The sequence below is a fragment of the Lynx rufus genome, unplaced genomic scaffold, assembly GCF_022079265.1.
Source record: "Lynx rufus isolate CCGP_SWC_20201006 ecotype Redwood Valley unplaced genomic scaffold, mLynRuf1.p SCAF_22, whole genome shotgun sequence".
NCBI classification, from domain to species: Eukaryota; Metazoa; Chordata; class Mammalia; order Carnivora; family Felidae; genus Lynx; species Lynx rufus.
The window spans coordinates 5,828,351-5,849,860 of NW_025814837.1; the positions used below are offsets into that span (position 1 = coordinate 5,828,351).

The 21,510-nt window shown below is 42.5% G+C and overlaps 1 protein-coding gene across 3 annotated transcripts in view; it reads right to left on the minus strand.

Moving 5' to 3' along the window:
* Positions 1 to 21,510, minus strand: part of FHOD3 (formin homology 2 domain containing 3) — a 475,398-nt gene that overhangs the window by 87,200 nt on the left and 366,688 nt on the right. For 2 of the 3 annotated variants that reach the window (XM_047087059.1, XM_047087060.1), the window contains 2 exons: positions 8,879 to 9,013; positions 4,673 to 4,723 (listed from right to left, as the gene is read on the minus strand). In XM_047087059.1, the coding sequence (XP_046943015.1) occupies positions 4,673 to 4,723; positions 8,879 to 9,013 (186 nt within the window). The remainder of the gene's footprint in view (positions 1 to 4,672; positions 4,724 to 8,878; positions 9,014 to 21,510) is intronic. The other variant, XM_047087061.1, reaches the window with a different exon arrangement.

Here is a 21,510-nt window from a genome sequence, read left to right on the forward strand (position 1 = left end):
TTACTGCCTGGCATATTTAGTCATCTTTTCACATGTGTGTGTCTGTTCTCAACAAGCAGATAATAGGATTTCTGAGAACAGAAGGTTACCATCCTTTGTTCTTTCCCTTGGCGCCTTGCACTTGCCGGGCCCAGGGGAAGCAGGCAAGGCATGCGGTGAGGAACCCGCAAGGCGGCACCTTGCTGCAGGGGTCTACCCGCAGCAGCGGGGGCCGAGGGTGGCCAACGCATCTATTTCAACTTCTTAGAGAGGGAGCTTACTTTCATGGTGAATCTCTGAGAAAAAATGAGTGAGGGGTCTGCATACACATACGTCTGGGCGAGGTTTGGAGAGCCTCACGGTTATGGGGCGAAGGAACTCTGGACTTCTCTTGTCAGCAATGTCACCTCTCAAAAGGTAGGAGAGGTGACAAAAGGAAGGTATTTCTGAACTTAATCTGGACCAGCAAGGAAAACCACCTGGCTATGGAATCTTGGAAGAAAGTGACCTTGAAGGCAAGAGTCAGAATCCCAACAGGAGGCATGTTCTAAACGAGATGGTGGCACAGTCGAGGCCAGGAATGCCGTGAGCCCAGGAGGAGCTTGTGAGGCATCCCCACGCTGAGTCCGAGCCTTCTGTGACAGGAGAAAGGGGCAGGCAAGGGAGGGTGTGCAATCAAGGGCACCTGCAGAGGTCCAAGGCTTCAGGCCAAGAGGACAACCCATTTATGACCTTCATTTCAGGTGATCCAGCCCTGGCCCCGGCCTCTTGGTCCCCTTCTCCGTGGGCAGCCAGACCGGCAGGTATGTGTGGGCAGAGAGTTCACTTCAGTTTCTGGGGGACTCCAGGGGTTATTCCTTCAGAGTCTGGATACGACTCCAAGGCTTCCTGCACACCCTTCACCTCCTAGATGTCATCCTCAAGGATCTGGGGGACATGGGAAGAGTCAAGGATTTCATAGGAATTCTCCTGAGGATGTTTATCCGGTAGACAAAAATGGCAGGGGAGGGGGCCTGAGGACTTGTTTGATGGGTGGAAAGTTTCTTTTACAAGATGAAATGAATTCCAGAGACGGCACACAACAATGTGAACATACCTAACACTACTGAATTGCACGCTTAAAATGGTAAACTTGATCTTCTGTGTATCTTGCCACAGTTATAAAGACTTTAAAATAGGGCAGGGATGGGGGAGGGGCACCAAGGTCAATAGTAAATCTTTGTGGAAAAAGCAGTGCCAGTGGCCATCTGCAATGGGCCGGAGTGGTGAGGGGAGACTGGCATGCCTGGGAATAGCCAGGCCACCGGGCATTTAGAGCTTCACAGCTTAGCAACCTCTCCTGACCCATGTCAACCTCTGGCAGTTCCTGGGGAGGAAGCTTGCCCTATATCACAACCTTGTCTTACAGACAGACTCTAAGTGCACTTAGGGGCCCAACAGTACCTACTCCCCCAGGAGCCCAGCAGCCCACGAAATGAGGGTCGAGGGTCCTACGTCCCTGTGGCTTTGCAACACAACCCCCAGCTGAGACTCTCCTGAAGCTTCCTATATGCAAAGCACTGGGTTTTCTATCCACAGGCCACAGCCTTAAGAAAAGACTTTTCACCTTTCCTACTTTCACCTGAACACTCCCATTTATCCCATCTCTGCCCATATCTTTTGTTTATTCATTCATCTTTTCATTATTTATTGAACATTTGTGGAGTGCCTGTCATGTGCTAAGTGCTGCAGTAGGTACCAGAGATTTAATAATAAACACCCCCTCCCCCCGCCCCATGGAGCTCACAGTTCAGTGGGAGAGATAGGCAAACAAACCTTTTGAATGAATTCACACATCCACCAAGGTGGTGGGCTGCAGGGCTAGTATTACAGCCGAGGGAGCATATACAGGCTTGGATGTCGTTCCCCAGGGCCCTATAGAAACTCTGTTTGATTTTACATTAACTAAACCTACTTACTGATAACTTTTCCTGCCACTCTTCTACTTGGGAACTCTTCCTTACATTAAACCAAAATCTGACTCCTTCCAAGTTCTATTCTGTCCTCAGACCAGTTAAGCAATGCTCAGAATCCTCTCTTACTGCTTCATTGATCACTTTCATGCATAATTTCCCAAATCCTAGCCTAGTCCTGACCTTCCCCTTGCACTTTTTCCCATAACCCCTGCCTGCCATAGGCATTTCCTATGCCATCCCCCTGAGACAAATCCTTGCCCTGACCCCACCCCAACCCCACCCCCAGCCTCAGCCTGGATCTCATTCCTTACTATTCCCTTAAAAAATTATTTGTGAGGGGCGCCTGGGTGGCTCGGTCGGTTAAGCATCCGACCTCAGCTCAGGTCATGATCTCGCGGTCCGTGAGTTCGAGCCCTGCGTCGGGCTCTGTGCTGACTGCTCAGAGCCTGGAGCCTGTTTCGGATTCTGTGTCTCCCTCTCTCTCCGCCCCTCCCCTGTTCATGCTCTGTCTCTCTCTGTCTCAAAAATAAATAAACGTTAAAAAAAATTTATTTGTGAATGTCACTGAATCATGATCAGATAAAGCCTTTCTTCTAACGCTAAAGAAGAAGCAGCACCTCGCCAGAATCTTACTCTGGATCTGCACCATTGTCCATAAACTAGTTTGCCTCAAATGCTGGAATGAGATAATACAAAATAAATCAAAATGAAATCAAACGTGACTAGATAGCCTTTACACTTCAAAATAGCAAAACCACACTCATCTTGCTACACTGGATGACGCAAACCTTAAAAAACCATCTGCTGTGATTCTGGCCATTTTTATCTGAGTCACTGTATTTCGAGAAAGAGACATGGGACCCAACAAACACACCTGGGTCTACCTTGAAGAGTTTCTAGATGGAGCCCTCTTCCTTACTTCTGAAGCTCTTTCCACCTCTGATCTCCAGTTACCCCATCCATTTCTGAATCCCATTATACTTGGAAATCTTATCTATTCCTGGTCTGCCAGGAACCCAACAGCTTTCCAAACTGGGGAAAAGTTTATACCCTCTCTCCCATCTTCACCAGGTAATTCAAGAAGCAAACTAATCAAGAAAAGTGGCTGGTCCAAACTAAAGGGAAATTCTTGGCTGCTTCCACAATCCTCCACGTAAACAGAGATGGGGCCCACATGAGGCCACGGAGAGGCCACTCCTGCACCAGTGAAGAAGCCCCAGGCAGATGGGTGACATAGGGCAAGGACTGAGGTCAAAACAAGAGGTGACAGGAGAGGAGTGGCAAACACCTCTCTCTCTGCACAGGTCTTCCAGGCCTAAGTGATGCTATGCTTTAGTGAAAAAATCAGTGATTGCTATCCAGAAAGAGGTAGACTTCAGTGGTTTGGGACAATTTTGAGGTCAGTCTGAACCTTGAGATCTTCTCAGAAGCTTTAAAGCCTTGCTTGTGGAGACAGAACGTAACAGTCAAACTGTCCAAAGTTAAAAAAAAAAATGCAGAATCTGGAGGGAAAGCTAAAAACTAAAATAAAATTTGGTTTCTTAAGCCTGGACATGAAGTCGACAGCATTTTCAGTCAAAGTCTATGCCCCCAATGTCAAAAACAGGTATTCATTAGAGAAATAGAAGTTTCTTATTTCTTCCACTCTAAATTTGCTGGCCACCACTGGTTATTATGGTGGCAATAATCTAATGAAACACTGGAATTAAAGCAATGCCATAGTTTTGTTTATAAGGCTGGCCTAAGCATCTAATTTTTTAATTGAACACAGACAGACTGCACTTTTCTTGTCCTCAGACTGTCCTGAACTATTTAGCTGAAGGTGTCTAAGAAAACTCAGCAAAGTTCCACTTATTGGCATAGTTCAGATTGTGAGGTTCCCAACTGGCTCTAGTAGGAAAATCAGCCTTTCCATTGCTCCATGTAGTATCGCCATCTGGTGGTAGAGGGAATAACTGCAGGCTACAGTGCTACAGGGTAAAAACTTGCCTTTTGCTGGTTTACTTCCAAAAAACGGTTTCTTTTGGTGACCTAAGTCTATCAGACACAGAATATATTCACTTTCTATATTTTAGTGGTATTCAAATCATGTTGCCATGATTTGAAAAAATAAAATAGTTACAGCTTAAGTATTTTAAGTAAAGCTGTTGGTTCATTTGCTCCTTTATTATATACCTCCTTCCTAAGTGCCCACTATGTGCCAAGCACTGCGGAGGGCACTGGGACAACCAGGAAAACAAGACATGGTTCCTGCCATCCAGGAACTGAGTATAGTTCAGTAGGGAGACAAAGTAAGTGATCAGGCACATCGTGTACGAGTCTCAGGAATGTCTGGCACCTCAGCCAGCGCCTGGCATGGTTTGTGTGTTCAAATATTTGTTAAAGGAATGCGTGACCTGGAAGCACACAGTAGGGACACGTAGCCCAGACTCAGCAGCGGTCGTGCAGGGTATTTAAAATATATACCATATGTCAGTATGCTAAACTAACGTCCTCATTTGGTGAAGAGTATGGAGGAACAGACATACAGTTCACACCACAATGGCACTAATTACTAAGTCTGTACTTTCTTGGAAAACGTAGATAACTAGGGCATCCTATTCCACAAAATACCAGTTACCCAAAGTCTTAGGTGACTTGAGTGAGCTATTTTAATTAACAATTCCCTTAGCATGCTTGGTTAAGAGTGCAAAGTCAAGTGCTATTTGGTTACAATGGGAAAGAAAATATATACAAACCTTTCTTCTCTTGCTTGTCTTTGCTCCTCTCTTTTGTCTAAATACTCTCGGCTAACAGAAATATGCAGAAGAAACAAAATAGGGAAGGAAAAGAACAGAATTAGATGCTCATGAAATTGCCAAGAAATTATTAGTGTTTCATGAAAGACTGTTGCCTCAGAAATGGAAAGTGGTTGTGCTGGATTAAAAAAAATATATACAAAGGCTACCCTTTCAAACTACTAAATACAATGGATTTCCTATCGAATCACAGGGATGAAAACATGGGAAATCCTGCAAGTTAAAGAAAGAAGAATTTAGGTATATGGGTGAGAGAGGAGACGAAAAAGTTTTTTAAAAGGTGAAACAACACATAAATAAAATACGGCAACTTCAAGCAAGCAATAGCTTTCAGAGATGATTAATGTCCAATCAAGTCCTGCTAGCTCCACAATTTTCATCTCAAGGATTAAATCTAGGTGGGTCCAGGTGTCTAGGCCATTTTGTGTTGCACCCTGCAGTTTGGACATTCATGCCACAGTGCATTCTTCCTCTCCATCCCTATGCAGAGATCATGGGAAACTCTTGCTTTGTACATTCTCTTGTCTGCACTCGTGAGATGCCCAACTTTTGTCCACTTCCCACGTTTGTTGCTCTGCTCCTGCTGATGAGATTCCAGCTTGAATCTAAGTTGAAGACTTAGGATCAGCAACTTCTCAGTGGACCACTTATTTTTCTGAAAAATTATGACTTCGTGGCTTCCTAAACTGGACATCACAATGTAGCTTAAGTATTCTACCCGCCCCCCCCCCCCATGCACTGGTAACAGGATATAAAGGGACAGTAGGTCAAAGCAACTAAAGCAGCTTAGGAGACAGAGAAAAAGAAACAAAGACCCAGATTTGTTAGCATTTACGAGCACTCATCCTCATTACCTTCCACATTAGAAATAATATGTCCCATAACCCAGGAATCTTAAAATCATATTCAACAAAAATAAAAACAGGTAAGGATGCTCTCCAAGGGAAAAAACCAAAAGAAGTACGAATAACTTAAATCAATAAATGGCTGAATTACTATTTCCTTTTTCGAAATTCGTTTCATTCACATCCTCAGACTTTCAGGCTGGAGCTACAGTCATCATAATTAATAGTTGTATGTGGTCTGTCCTGACGATTGACCAGCACTCCTTCTTGGACAGGGTTCTTTTTTCCTGGATCTGTGTCTTACATGGGAAGTGAGACCCACTCGGGACGAAAAGCAAATAATGGATAGTTACAAGCACGGTCTGTACCTAGACACACAAGCATATGAATGTACAGCTTAGTATTTGTTACAATGCGCTCTTGTCCTATTCTTCTGGGGCTTCAATGATATGAATGCACGGCATTTTGTTACTGTTCTATAGGTCCCTGATATGCTATGTTTTTTTCCCAATGTTATGCTTCATTTTTTAAACTGGATAATTTCTGTTGTTCTACCTTCAAGTTTACTGACTTTTCTCTTATCTCCATTCTGCCACTGATTCCATCCAGCGAATTTTTTATTTTGATTACTGCATTTTTCAGTGCTATATGTATTTCCACTTGGTTCTTCTTTACAGCTTCTATTTCTTTACAGAGACTTATTTTTTCACTTGTTTCAAAAGTATTTGCCCTTACTTCTTAGGACAAGTTTATAGTAGCTCCTTTACAGTCTTTGTCTGATAATAACATCTATGTCCTTTTGCAGTTAGCACATTTTGATTTTCTTTCCCCTTTAAGAGCCTCGTAGTTTTTTTGTGTGACACGTTACACTGGATTGCATCCAGAACATTCTAAATATCTTGAAATGAGACTCTGGGTCTTCCTTGAATTCTATGAAGAATCTTATTTTCTTTAAGCAGGCAATCAACTGGGTTAGGTCCAGCCTGCCAGTTCTGACACTGGCTCCAATATTAGCTCAGCTTTCAAATATTTTTAATGCTATTCAAATTGGGCCCTTGTGTGCACCACCCAGTAGCCAGTCCTGGACCTTGAGTGGCAGTCCACTCTGTATTTAGTTCTCAAAGTCTGTGGTATGCTCTGGAAGTTCTGAGCCACATGTGCACAATTGGGAGATGAACCCAGAATGCTCTCTTAATTTCTCTACCCTTTGTGACTTTCCTATAATTTCTCGGCTTCCTTGGGTCTCCACTCTTGGCCCTGTAGCCAGAAAGCTTGGGCTTTATTTTCCATGCTCTGGTGCATACTTTGAGTAACTCCGTCTGCACCCAGGGCAGCACAGCAGGACGCAGGGAGAACGAGGGTGATTTGCCTAGTGCTCTTGGAACCACAGCTCCTTTGGTCAGAGGAGGGGTGCCCTCCCTCAGAGTTTCAGGCACCTGCCTGGACACTGCTGCCATCATTGTGCTTCGGTAATAATACAGCTTGGAGACTGGGGTAGGGAAGAAGGGGAAAAAATATGAAAATACAGGACATTTCTCCAGTCTCTGACTCTTAGGAACTCCGTTTTCTGCTCCTGAGTTCAGAAAGAGAGGCCTTCTCTTAGAGCTCTTTCAGTTCACACTTGGTACGCACTTCTGGGTTTGGGGGCACCTCTGAGGACACGCCAGGTGATGAAGAGGAAAGAAAAGGGTAAACTCTTGCTGGTTTGGAACTCTGAATGCTAGCCTCTGTCCCCAGTTCACTGACTCCCTTTTACAATTCAGAGTCTTCAGAGCTCTGTGTGTCTGTCCACGGCTTCGGGTGGCACTCAGTGGCACAGAAGAGATGGGAGGGAGTGTGCCAACTCCATCTTCCCCTGAACTGACACCCTGTTTTAGTAGGTTTTCAGCCCAAATCCTTGTACGTGCAAACTATCCTCTGAATCTGTGTGTTTCAGTCAGATTTGCCGCTGCTATTTGGTGGCAAACTATGCAAACTCTCAGAAAGCCCTGATCAGGAAGGATTTCACCTGTTCCAGTGGTTTTACAAATTGGTCTTTCCAGAAGTGACGACTCGCAGAGTTACCTCATGAGAAATGGTGCATACAGGTCGGGCATTTCCACATATAATTTGGTAAAAGTCCGACAGTTCAGGGTCTGCTATGCAATCACAGCGGAGGAATGAAGTTAAGTTGACTTCGTGCCAGCCACTAACCCAGCCTTACAAAAGCCAAGATTAGCGTTTCACTCACAGACTTGGGATATTTGTTGCCATGTAATAGTGAATTATAGTTAAGGCAACTTTACAACTCAGCTTCTATTTTGACCATTTCATACTTACCTGGGTTCTGGAAAAATGTAACAGAACCTATAAATCCTTATTGACACTGCTTTATATTCTTTGTGGGTTTAAATGGGAGTCATTGAAAGGGGATACTGTTTGCCAAAGAAACTAAACTGACGAAACAGGAAGTGAAGATGGGGTGAGAAATGAAAGCAAGAAAGAACACAGAAGGTCTAGGAACAATGACTGTGCCGGTGACAAAGGCAGCGACGAAGAGGGGGAGAGGATGTGAGAAAAGAGCAGAAGGAACGAAATGTGTAAGGATGGTCTCAGCAAGTGTTTTGCATAGAGCACTGCACAGCACGAAGCTGGCAGGGAGGAGGAGAAGTGGAAGGAGGTTGACCAGGAGGTTGGTGAGAACAGGTGCACAGGCTGGAGGAGAAATGGAGTGACATTGAACTCAGCTGGGGCAGACAGGCTGAGACTGGAACACAGCCTGGGAGCTGGATGGAGACCAAAGAGATCAGTGGGATAATGGGCTGGGAGTAATCGGCAGAATGGCTTTCTCCTCCATAGGAAGAGAGATTATTGTTTAAAAAAATACATTGAAGATTGCAAGAGGGAGCAAGGAGCAAAGCAGAAAGTGGGAAATGCATTTTCTTTTGGCATCCAATGGAATATGAATAAAACATGAGTAGCTTTAGGGGGAAATGACAAATTAAGTTAAGACAATTAGGCTCTCTGTCTTCAGGAAGGCCTGGATAAGACCATTTTAGATAATGGAGGCCCCAAAAATACACAAGCTCCTAATTGTATTTGGCTGGCTTTCTGTGCTTCCTGCCATATGGTTAGAGGGAAATGGCCATAACAAGCCAGAGCTAGTCCGTTTCAGGAATGTCTTACAGTTCCTTAAAAACAGAGACAGAATCTAAAGCAAACATATCACTATCGAACCCTTCACACCAGTATTCATCATACAGAGCACGAAGGCATGCGCTTCAATTTTCCATTATTTAGAGAGTCTTGAAATTCCTCTTACTTGAATTTGTTCCTTTCTTCCCGTTCTATTCTCTGCAACCTTTCTTCTCTCTCCTGCCGCCGCCTCTCTCTCTCTGCTGCCAATGACTCTTGATGCTGCCTAAAGGATGATGTGAGAAGACCACTCAGTGAAGACCTAAAGATACAGAGTTAATGTTTTAGTGGCTTGGCCTGTGATTCAAAGTACCCAAGTAGGAACCAGCCAGACTTCGGTTTCGAGTGAGGGTCCAGTCCGCTGGTACCTAGGTATTGCTGGGGGGAAATTACTGAGCGTCTCAGATCTTCATCTGTAAATGGAGGTAAGTAGCCTGCTTCGTGCGCCAGGAGGAGGAGAAGGTACTAATGTGCATACAATGCTAAGCACCATGCCTGGCACATAAGCAGTCATCAATAATAGGTGCTGTTATTACCAAAAAGAATTCTCATAAATACAGATTCATCCTCTCTCCCACTCCCTTTCTCTCTCTAGAGAGAGATACACAGTTTTTTGTAGAGGTTAATTCTTTTTTTTTTTTTTAATTAAATCCAAGTTAGTTAACATACGGTGTAATCATGACTTCAGGAGCAGAATTTAGCGATTCATCACTTACATACAACACCCAGTGCTCATCCCAAGTGCCTTCCTTAATTCCCATCACCCATTTAGCACATCCCCCGATCTACCTCCCCTCCAGCAACCCTCAGTTTGTTCTCTGTATTTAAGAGTCTCTTATGGTTTGCCTCCCTCTCTGTTTTTATCTTATTTTTGCTCCCCTTCCCCTATGTTCATGTTTTCTTAAATTTCACATGAGTGAAATCATGATATTTGTCTTTCTCTGACTTATTTCGCTTAGCATAGTATACTCTAGTTCCACCCACGTTATTGCAAATGACAAGATTTCATTCTTTTTGATCACCAAAAATATTCCATTATATATATGTGTATATATATATATACACATATATATATACACACCTATACACACACATTATGTATATTATATTATACACACACATCACATCTTTATCCATTCATCAGTCAATGGACATTTGGACTCTTTCCATAATTTGGCTATTGTCAATAGTGCTGCTATAAACACTGGGGTGCATGTGCCCCTTCGAATCAGCATTTTGGTATCCTTTGGTTAAATACCTAGTAGTGCAATAGCTGGGTTGTAGGGAAGTTCTGTTTTTAATTTTTTGAGGGACACTCCATACTGTTTTCCAGAGTGGCTGCACCAGTTTGGAGATACACACGCATTTTAAACTTGATCTATGGAAAGACGTTATAGAATCAACATTCAATCTAGAACTGTTTTCTATTTTACATATGCTAAAAATATTTTACCATATACCAGCTTCTTGATATACCTCCTCAAAATAACTGTGTCATCTTAAAACAGGTGTTAAGATAACAGATGAAGAAAAAAAGACACAATACTGGTCTGAAATCTGACTGAAAATAAAGAAATCTTATTCTACATCAAGAAGCATCCAAGAACATATAGCATGTTCAAAGGACTTGACTGCTGGTGATACCACTCAATGTGGACTGTTCACTGAAGATGGCATTATGGGGACAACTGGCTGCGAGAGGCCTCAGTGAGGGATCAGGGTGGTGGGAATCACAGGAAATGTTAAGTCACGAGAATGGGTGGGAAAAGAAAAAATTATGTAAACTCATGAAAAATACAAAAGGGGGTTCACCGGGAAGAGGGGTCTGTTGGACCTCTGGACAAATCTGTATGGACAATGAGGCCTTCATTTGTTGGAAAAATTCTAAAACTAAGATATAAATATTGCTGAAATATACGTGGGATGAAATCCTACTTGAATCCAGTGAAAATATGCCTGCCTGGTGGGGAACACAAGGTTCCTTAGTGCGGGAGAAAGATGGGACTCTGGTATCACTCACATTCGGCCATAAGTCCGACAGCCATCCTCCTTAGCAACATGGAACTGCCTCTGGCTGTCAGTCAGAAGCAGAGGGAAGAAGCCACCATTCCTGCCGGCTACAGGAAGGGAGAAACCAAATCCCATATTCCAGGCTCTCTCGGGAGCTACTTCATCAGCCCTGGACACTTGGGCATGGATAGAATGTGAGTTCTCCTTCATATAAATGAAATCTAGACTATCTTTCTTAAGCTGTTACTTATTTTTTTCTGTCATGTGAGGCTAAATCTAATCCATAGAGTGTTCAGGTTTACTGTACCTCTCACGCAGTGACTGACAAATTGTTACAGACATAACAGATTGTTTCAACCTGATTAATAAGTTTAACAAATGAGCATATATACCTACTATCCCAAAGTGGAGAAAACACATTCTTCTCAAATACAGAGACCACCAATCCTGCCACAAAGCTAATAAATAAATGCCAAAAATTGGTTTCATATGGGCTACCCTCCTCTCAACAATGTAAATGAGCTGGAATAAGATAAACTTTAAAAATTGATATAATTGGAAAACTGTGAACACTTCTAAATAGTTCAAGCCAAAGAAGAAAAATACAGAAAATTAGAAATGATCCAAAGGGTACTATAATGAATACAATATATATCAAGATTTATAGAATACTTCTACAGTAGTATTTAGAAGGAAATTTATCACCCGAAGTGTTTGTATTAGAAAAGAAGTAAAAAATAATGAGTGGTCAACTCAACAGTTTGAAAAGCAACAACAGAATAAATTCAAATAAGGCAAAATAAATTAAATAAAGATAAGAACAAACATGAATGAAATAGAAAAATATAAAGAAAATTTAAAAAACCAAAGCTGGCTTATAATTTTTAAAAATAATAATACATTCTGTCAAAACTGTTTAAGAAAAAAGCTACTAACAAGCAATTTTCAAGAATGGCACATAGATACAAATACGAACATAACAAGAGACAAAAATAATTATGAGAAAATGAGAAATTTCGATGACAATACATTTGGAAACTTTGAAGAAATGATGTTTTTCTAAAAATGATTGAAATCACTGAGGAAGAAATAGAAATTTTAGAGCTCTATTAACCTTTAAGAAATTGAATCAATTAATTACAGATATATCCATACACACCAAAACAAAAACCCCACGAGGCTCATATTTTTAAAGGTGATTTCTACCAAATAATCAAAGAAGAATTCATCTTAATCATATACAAAGTTTCAGAGAATATAAAAGTTCCCCAGCTCATTTTATGTGATTAGTAGTAGTCTGACACAAAAACTAAACAAGAACAGTATGAGGATAGAAAGTTATATACTGATTGCAAATATGAACACCACTGCAAAATCTGAAATAAAATCATGCTGTTTGTCCAATGAATCCAAGGATGTTTAAGATGAATACATCAGGGGCGCCTGGGTGGCGCAGTCGGTTAAGCGTCCGACTTCAGCCAGGTCACGATCTCACGGTTCGTGAGTTCGAGCCCCGCGTCGGGCTCTGGGCTGATGGCTGGGAGCCTGGAGCCTGTTTCCCATTCTGTGTCTCCCTCTCTCTCTGCCCCTCCCCCGTTCATGCTCTGTCTCTCTCTGTCCCAAAAATAAAATAAACGTTGAAAAAAAAAAATTAAGATGAATACATCAATGAATGTAATTTACCACATTAATAGGTTATAGGAGAAAAACCATGACTACCTCCGTAGATGCAGAAAAAGCTTTAAATACAATACTCATTCGTTATTAAAAAAAAAAAAAAAAAAAAAAAAAAACTTTAGCAAGCACAGAACTGGAGAGAGTGTTCTTAACCTGACAATGGGTATTTAGCCAACATATTTTTTTAAACTATGGTAAACATTACTCAATGCTGGAACATTAAGTGCATCTTAATGTTAGAATTGATCAATCAGCAGGGAACTGATGGACTATTTAACAATTGGTACTGAGAGGATTATTAACCACATACAAAAAAATACAGTGAGGCCTTCCACATACCAAACACAAAGAAAAATTCTGGGATTGGAAAATGTAAAAAGTAAAAACTTTGCAATATTTATCTCAGGAAAGAATTTTTATACCAGAAACAAAAAAAGTGCCATCAAAAAGGAAAAACTTGATACATTTACATACATTAAAATTTAAAATCTGTATGCACTTAAAAGAGTACAGAAGTTAAGAATAAAGAGAAGCCACCACTTAGGAGCTACTTATAACACATATAAACCACAAGGATTAGTATACATATAACAAAAAGAACCACTCCACATTAGAAAAAAAGAAACCACTCAGTGGAAAAATGAGCAAAAGATAATGGGCATTTTGCTGAAGAAGAGAATTAAATGGCCAACAGATATATAAGTGATGCCCATCTTCACTAGAAATCAGGGAAAAAGAATACAAGTTAAACCCATAGTGAAATATTATTTCAAACGTCTCAGATTGCAGATTGACCAAAACTAATGCCTGATAACCCAAAGCATCGGCACAGAAGCAGACAACAAGAACTCTCTTCCATACCTTCTGGGGGTCTAAGTTGATATAATCATTTTGGAGAAGCACTCAATACAACTGAAGATGTGCATATCCTACAATCCAGCAATTCTACTTCTAGGTTTATACTAGAGAGTAACTTTTGCATGCTAAGATGGAAGATACGTATGAGAATACCATGTGCTACGCTGTTTTGCACTGTTAATGGTTAATAACTAGAAACTATATAGGAAAACAAAAATATGGTATATTTTTACAAAGAAATACTTTATACATGTGAAAAAATAGAGTGAAATGGACTAACATGGATGATTCTCAAAAGCACAATATATTGACAGCGAAAAGCAGTCTGAAGAACATGAACGATATACTTTCATTTCTATGAAGTTTAAATACATGCCAAGCGAAACCATACACTATTTAGGGGTACGTTTATATTTAGCAAGATTATAATAACATATATGGAAATGACAAAGCCAATTTCAGGTGGTCATCACTGGGGAAGAAAATAAATCCAAGGGACAAGGGCTTCAATTTTATATACAATAGCTCCATAATTTTCTGTCATTACCTAAAATTTTCTGTAAGCCTGGAATATATTTTTGAAGCTATTCTATTGCTCTTCAAGAATCAAAAATACTTCTTGGGGCGCCTGGGTGGCTCAGTCGGTTAAGCATTCAACTTTGATTCAGGTCACAATCTCACGGTTTGTGAGTTCAAGCCCTGCATTGTGCTCTGCACTGACAGCTCAGAGCCTAGAGCTTGCTTTGGATTCTCTCTCCTGCTCTCTCTGCCCCTCCCATGGTCATGCTGTGTCTCTCAATAATAAACATTAAACAAAATTTATTTAAAAATAATCAAAAGCACTTCTCTTTTAACATCAAGTATCTTTGAAGCCCCGAGCTAGGTGAACCTCAAAAGTTAAGTCTAGCTCCAGAATTTGAAAACAAAACATAAGGTATTCTACACAGGAGAGTTATTATTTTAGGACTATGTGGGGAATTTGAATCCAGCCCAGCTTCCCAGCCTGCCCTGTGCGGTCGTCTCCTCAAGTGCTAGCATCTTTACCTTCTGAGTTCTCTTTCCAGAACAAAAGACAGGAGCATGCTTGGTGGTCTGTGCTCATGCTTCGGTGAAGAGCAGAATAAGGACCTTGCCATTCCCCCTTATCCTTCTGACTTTAGTTTCTTCTAAATGTTTGCTCTGATCTCAGGAAAGACTTAACACATAACTTAATAATGGGCCATTAGTGGCTGTGCTAATGAAGTCAAAGTGAAGCCTCTCTATACCACACATTAACATCATTTCCTTACGGAAATTGTGAATATTGGAGCCTGAATAAAATTAAAGTAGTATTATAACTCAAGAACGTTAAGTAGTGTGTCCAGTTTAGTCAGGTCGGTATGTCATTCCTTCCTGCAGATTTCGACCCTGCCCACTTGGACCACCTCGTAAGAACAGATCTCATATTGACTTGCTGGCCAGAACGCAACAGCAAACGCACTGATGAGCAGCCTTAACAACACGGGAAGTCTCCTTCCTTGGTTCCTCAGTTCTGAAAGAACTGAAATGCAAGCTAGCTCAAAGCAAAGCAGAGTGGTTCCTCTATTCTGGACATGAAGCAAAATGGCTTGAGCAATTCAAGATCCATTCTCTTGAGCACACTAACACAGATCCCTGTAGCAGGAAGGGAGAATTTAAAGACCTCCCATGGGCTTTTCTGTCCTAAATGAATAGAAGTCACTTTGATTATACTGGAAACAAAAGGCTATAAACATCATATTCATAAATTTCCCTAGGTTTTCTGGAGAAGCCCAACATGTGAGAATATAAACTGTGAGAATATAACATGTGAGAATGTAAACTGTGGTCCTGTTTCTGGAAATGGGCTCAACCCATAATATCAATCCAGAATGCACTCAAACCATACAAAAGGGAATCCCAAATCAACCTTTAAAAAAAAAAAAAAACACCAAAATTCAAGTTAGTATGGTAAATTCTCCTTATAAGGGCATCATTAACAGATTTTTATCTTTCGTATTAAGTTTTTCAGGAACAATCCTTACAGTGATTGGAAGTTGCTGTCATGTTTAATCTTGGCTGGTCTGAGGACCAGCTATGGCAAAAAAGGAATGAGCACAACAAGGTTTAGAGAAAACCAGAGCATGGCCAATCGCTGAACCCCGGTGAGCCTAGTTTACTTGTTTGTAATTAGTGATAATAATACTTGAAACTTATGAAGCACCATCAGGTTGACATGAGAGTTTATGTATGAGCTTGCTTAGAACAGCATCTGGGCTGGAGCACCTGGGTGGTTCAGTCAGCTAGGTGTCTGACTCTGGATTTCTGCTCAGGTCATGACTTCACGGTTTGCAAGATCGAGGCCCTCATCAAGCTCTGTGCTGACCGCACAGCTTGCTTGAGATTCTCTCTCTCCCCCCTCTGCCCCTCCCCAGCTCATGCGCACTCTCTCCCTCTCTCAAAATAAATAAATAAACTAAAAAAAAAAGAACGGCCCCTGGGCCATCCTGGGTATATGACACATCTCGTTTTATGCTGGAAGCCTAAAATCTCTGGGTGCAAGGGAAGGCTAAGCTGCAGGATCAGGGCCAGATCTGGAATGTGACACTGGCAGCTCCCAGCCTGAGAGGCGAGAATGGGCCGGGGGATTGACGTGAACGTTCCCACCATGGCTACCAGCTGGGTGAGTCACCAGGGCTGCGCGCCACCCCGGAACACATCTGGAAAGCTGAAGTCGTCTACGATACAGCCGAGGCAGCTGCAGCCGAGTGAAGCCAAGTAAGAATGCAGGTGGAGAGGAGCCAGAGAGAGATTTTGCAATGGAGCGGATGATCTACTCTGAGTGAGAGGAATTGCAATATTTAATCCTGACCATACCAGGCTCCAGGGGCTTCCCCAGAAACCCATCTGGTTAAAGCCTCCCTCACCGAGATGCCTGAAACAAGAATTCCATTTCACTGAAATGTATTTGGTAATCACAGTTACCACTTACGGAGACAATACCATGTGGTACTATTTTACATGAAATGATTCTTTAAAAAATTTTTTTAATGCTTATTTTTGAGAGAGACAGAATGAGAATGGGTTAGAGGCAGAGAGAGGGAGACACAGAACCCCAAGCAGGCTCCAGGCTCCGAGCTGTCAGCACAGAGCCCGACGCGAGGCTTGAACTCACAAGCTGTGAGATCATGACCTGAGCCAAAGTCGGATGCTCGAGCGACTGAGCCACCCAGGCGCCCCTACATGAAATGATTCTTTTAATGCCTACAACCTCTTGTACTCAGTTCTACTATTCCCCTCTTTATAGAAGAAGAAACTGAGGCCAGAAGAGTTAAATTGAGGACACAGTAGAGGTGGGCATTTCAACAAGCCTGTTGGCCAGAGCCCCAGTGTTAACCAATGTCTTACAGAAAATAAAAGAGAAAGGAATACACTTCATCTCATTTGAGGACAGCATTACTCTGGTGTAAGACCATTCTGGAAGACAGCTTGACAATTTCTTAAAAAGGTAAACATGCACCTACCATAGGACTCAGCAATTTCATTTCTAGGTATTTATCCAAGAGAAAAGAAAGCACATTTCCATACTAAGACTCGTACGCAAATGTTCATAGCCAAAAATTGGAAACAACTCAAATGTCCTCAACAGATAAACAAACTGTGGTATATTTGTATGGTGGAGTACTAGTCAGCAATAAAAAGGAATGAAGTATTGAAACATACAACAAAATGAATGGATTTCAAAACAATTATGTTATTTGAAAGAAGTCAACCCCTCCCCAAGAGTACATATAGTATGATTACATTTATATAAAACTCTAAAAAGTGTAAACTAATCTATGACGACAGAAAGCAGACCAGTGGTTGCCTAGAATGAGGAAGGGCAGCCTTGCACAAAAGGGCATGAGAAAATGTTTGGGGTGATGGATATTTGCATTAACTTGTGATAATGGCTTCATTTGCATATACATATGTCAAAACTTCTGCTCAACTTTTTTATGTCAATTATACTGGAAAAGCTATGTAAACACACATGCTCCCTTGGTAAGTTTGAGTTAAGTAAAAGTCTTATTTGTGAAAGAAGCAAATCTTCAACACTTTTTATTTAAAAAAATGATCACTGGTGAAATAGTAACAAAAGTCACACTAAGTTCACAAATTATCCGATATTTGAAATTATCACTGAATTCACAAGCAGTTAATTTCACATAAGATACAGAGGTCAAAGAATGGTACTGAAAGGGCAATTCATTGGTGCAAAACCATGAGGTTGTCCTTACAACCTAGCTGTGAAAATCGGGGGTCACTCGATCTAAAGATCACAGGAGAAGAGGTAACTCTGGGTTGTGCCAAGCAGTATTTGCTTGCCCTGGAATGAGGAAATGTCAGAATCTTCTTTCACCCTTCAGGGCTACATCCCAGCTCTCAAGGATGAAACGAGCAAGCCCCAGAGGCAGCCCTAAGAACCAGGCAACTTTTCTCCATCATCGTGGCTACAATCACGGAGACATCTGCTGTCAAAGAGGGGGACATGGGTTTAAGGCTTCCTTCTGCTCTCTCTCCTCCCAACTGTCACACACCGCTTCAGTGCAGCTCTGAGGTTCCCAGCCATGGGAGGCAAGAGCACGGCTCACATTGTGTGCTGTGGACACTGGCCCCACATGCAGTCTCATGTGACTGCACTCACTCACGTGCAGGGCACGTGCCATTCCCCTAGGCATAGCTGGCATCATGCTTCGACCTGTCCCCTGACCCCTTCTGCAGGCCTTGACCCCAGGCTCACAAGCAGTTGCCAGTTTGTTCTTACTTTCCACCCTCCTGTCTAAGACCAAGCGAGTCCTCCAGCGAGGAGGTCAATCCTCCTGTCACAAGTTCCCGGGCCACCACAACGTGGCTTCATGATTAAACTATTCTTTGGGCAGCTTCCAAATCACGGACTGCCACCAGCACCTCCTGAGTCGTGGCTTCCTGGCCTTGCAGGCCCGGACCAAGGTTCATCCTTCCCAGCTTCTCTCTTCCTCTCCTGTCCAGGCCAACTCACACCTCCTGTGCATGCCCACCCCTTCTCTAAACACCAAATCTCTTCCAAACATAGTCTTCCAGCTCGGGATCATGTTTTAAAGAAAAATATGGACTCACTCAATTTTTTTTTTTTTAATCTCCCTCATCTAAGTGGGCTTGCTCATCTCATCACGAGAGCTGGCAAACCTAGGGATAAGTTGCAATATGTCTTACATTGGTGACTCAGTTTCCCAGACCTCTTATTAGAGGTGTCCCTCATGAGGATAGAACACCTATGCTAGGCTCTCGACTTTGATGGTCTCTCTCTCTACTTCTATGAAATTTCATTTTCTTCACAAAATTTACTGCAGCGGAAACTATCCATTTGCTGATGATTTGCTTCTCTTCTGTTTCTGCCAGTACAGTGTAAGCCAGGTGAAGCCAGGGGCAGGTCTAATTAAATCAATGTCAGATTCTCATGGCAGCACAGGTGGCACAAGGTGAGCACCCAATAAATATTTACCGAATGAAATATAGGAGTCATTATATGTGTGTATGAGTGTGTACAGCCCCAGAGGCTAGGTTTCTAGCTGTCGCTGGATATTTTGGTTTTACACTGGCACAGCAGAAGAACAGAATGTGAAAGAGTGGGGATTCCATCTAAATATCTAGCTGTCCACACACACACACACACACACACACACACACACACACGCTCACTCACTCTCTCTCTCTCAAATCAACCCAGGAAGAAACTCAGCCTCTCCCACCATAATAGTAAGACTTACTCATTTCTGGCTGGGCTGTGTGGAAACGAGTGGGAGAAATGGGAGAAGGGACCCAGGAGTACATTTTCTGAATGAGGAATCTCTCCCTTGTTCCTACCCCTTTTCACTCCGTAATCTTTGAACAACGCTAGTGTGAAACCAGAAACCCAGCCATCAGGGGCTGACCCACTAGGACAGGGTGCACACGAGGGTGTTGGCCCAGGGGTTCCGCTTGCAGCATGGAATACCTGTGAGTGTCTACAGCTCTGTGGGTGGAGGTGTTCCATCTGCATTGTTTGATGAGTGACCTTTGCACTTCCTTGTTCTAGGTCTCACCTAACTCTGTGACACGCACTATTCTCACTTCCCAGTGGAATTACAATAGATACGCTTAAGGTTGCTATGTTTACCTTTTATATAAACAAGGATGAGAGAATTATATAATTTAAAAAAAATGTATTCTAATCCCACTTCCCAAAGGAAGAAAACAGGATTCGGGGAGATTCAAACTGGTCATGCATGTGCTTGCCTGCTTATGTGACAAAGAGGTTTGGGGCAGGGCGGTGAACAGGAGGCTGGAGAATCTCATGCGGGAGACACAGAAGTGGCTGCTGCCCAACAGCAGCAACAAAGCAGTAAAGATGCCCCCTACAGGAGAAGGAACAGGAGAACAGCATAGAGTGTCTCCTTGCAGAAAGAAAAAACTCGCTTTTACGAGTCATGTGAACACAGATCCTACAGGGCACAGTCCTGCTTGTCTTAAAGATTTCCCCCCATATCTTTGAATAAAATATCCAATCCAGGAAAGTTAACCATCTTGATCCCATGGCTTTGGGGGACCCAAACCTACTACCATGGACCACTGTAGATTGATGAACCCCATTTTAGGAACAAAAGGACAAACACATCAAAGGGCTGAGAGCTGAAATAGAGGTAGCATATGAACCCACAAAGATGTTACAATTCATCCTGTCTGAGGAAGTCAGAGGAGTTTTATAGGACAGATGTCATCTATGTGGCTCTTAGAGGACGAGAAGGAGTCAAGTGGATGAATAAAGGAGAGGTTGGCCAAAGAACAGAGCAAATTGGAAGGAAGAGTCCCCAGGAGAGTCTGGTATGTTCATAGTGGCATCTCCATGGGGTTAAAGTACAGTGAGGCTGAGGGACGTGATGGTTGATGAAGCTGGAAGGTGCCTGCAGGACCCAAATGTGAGAGATATTCTTGGTGATGTTAGTCAAGTTGGGCTTCACTGGTTGGCAGAGGAGTCATTCAAGTTTCTAAGTGGGAAATGTCATCCGCTCAGATCTACATTTCAGAAAGACCTTTATCACTCAATAGATAGTCCGGGCATGACATAGATCTTGAACTAAATCTATGGTAGGAATGGTAAGGAGTCAGCTCCAAAACACACGTGGGAGAAAGAGTCCCTTGAGTCTGTTGAGGACTCAGAGTCCTCCCGCAGGACAGAGGGCTGATGTAGAACCCAGGTCCCCACACACCCACAGTCACAGCAGATAGATGCCATCGGGGAGCCAGACCTACCGTATACTCACTCTGTCAACGGACCAGCGCGTCTCCCCTCCTCCACTTTGGATGCAATCACAATCGATTAATCAGAACCACATTGTGCCTTACAGGAACTCATTGTGTGTAACAAGACTGGTATCAGGAACTAGCAGCAGGCAAGTGGGAAGGAGCAGGCAAGGTAAAAGGAGAACACAGCTTCTGTGAATGGTAGGGACTCAGTCCACATTGGTACCTTTATATCCTGTCACTGGTTGTAGACTGGGTGCCACCAATTTTGATCACATAAAAAGAACATGCCTTTGATCTTATTTTATATGCTCTTCAGGATTTTCTCAGTGATGTCTGAGGGGTCTTTTTTAACCCACTTCGACCAATTCAAATTGAAAATTAAAAAAGAAAATTAACTAGAGCTCCATTGCACGATGGTGCTCTTGACTCCACAACACAGTTTTGTAAGAAGTACGGTGTAGATCAAGTGATGGAACACAGCCAGCAAGTATTTGAGACCCAGAAAAACATATGAATCATCTATTTGGAAAAATCAGTGGTTTTAAATCCAAACAAGTAAAACCTCGAGGCACACGTAGATACGAGCGAAGGCAAGAAATGATAAAAGCCAAAGCTGACTAGGACAAGAGGACACAAGCACACAGATCCATGCACAACAGACAACCCACACAGAGGAGGAGATTAGGATGAGGAAGACACAGGTACCAGCAAGTTACACTCAGGGCAATAGTCAAAAGGCCTGCCAGGCAGGTAATATATACAAAACCTGAAGTAACTGAAAACAGGCAGGAAATGCATGGAAACGGACATCTTCATCCTGAGGGAGGAGTTACCGCCCCAGTGGCGGAGACAGGTGTTGAAGGGGGTCATAAGAAGGGAGAGCCCACAAGGGGGAGCTTGACTTGGCAGACA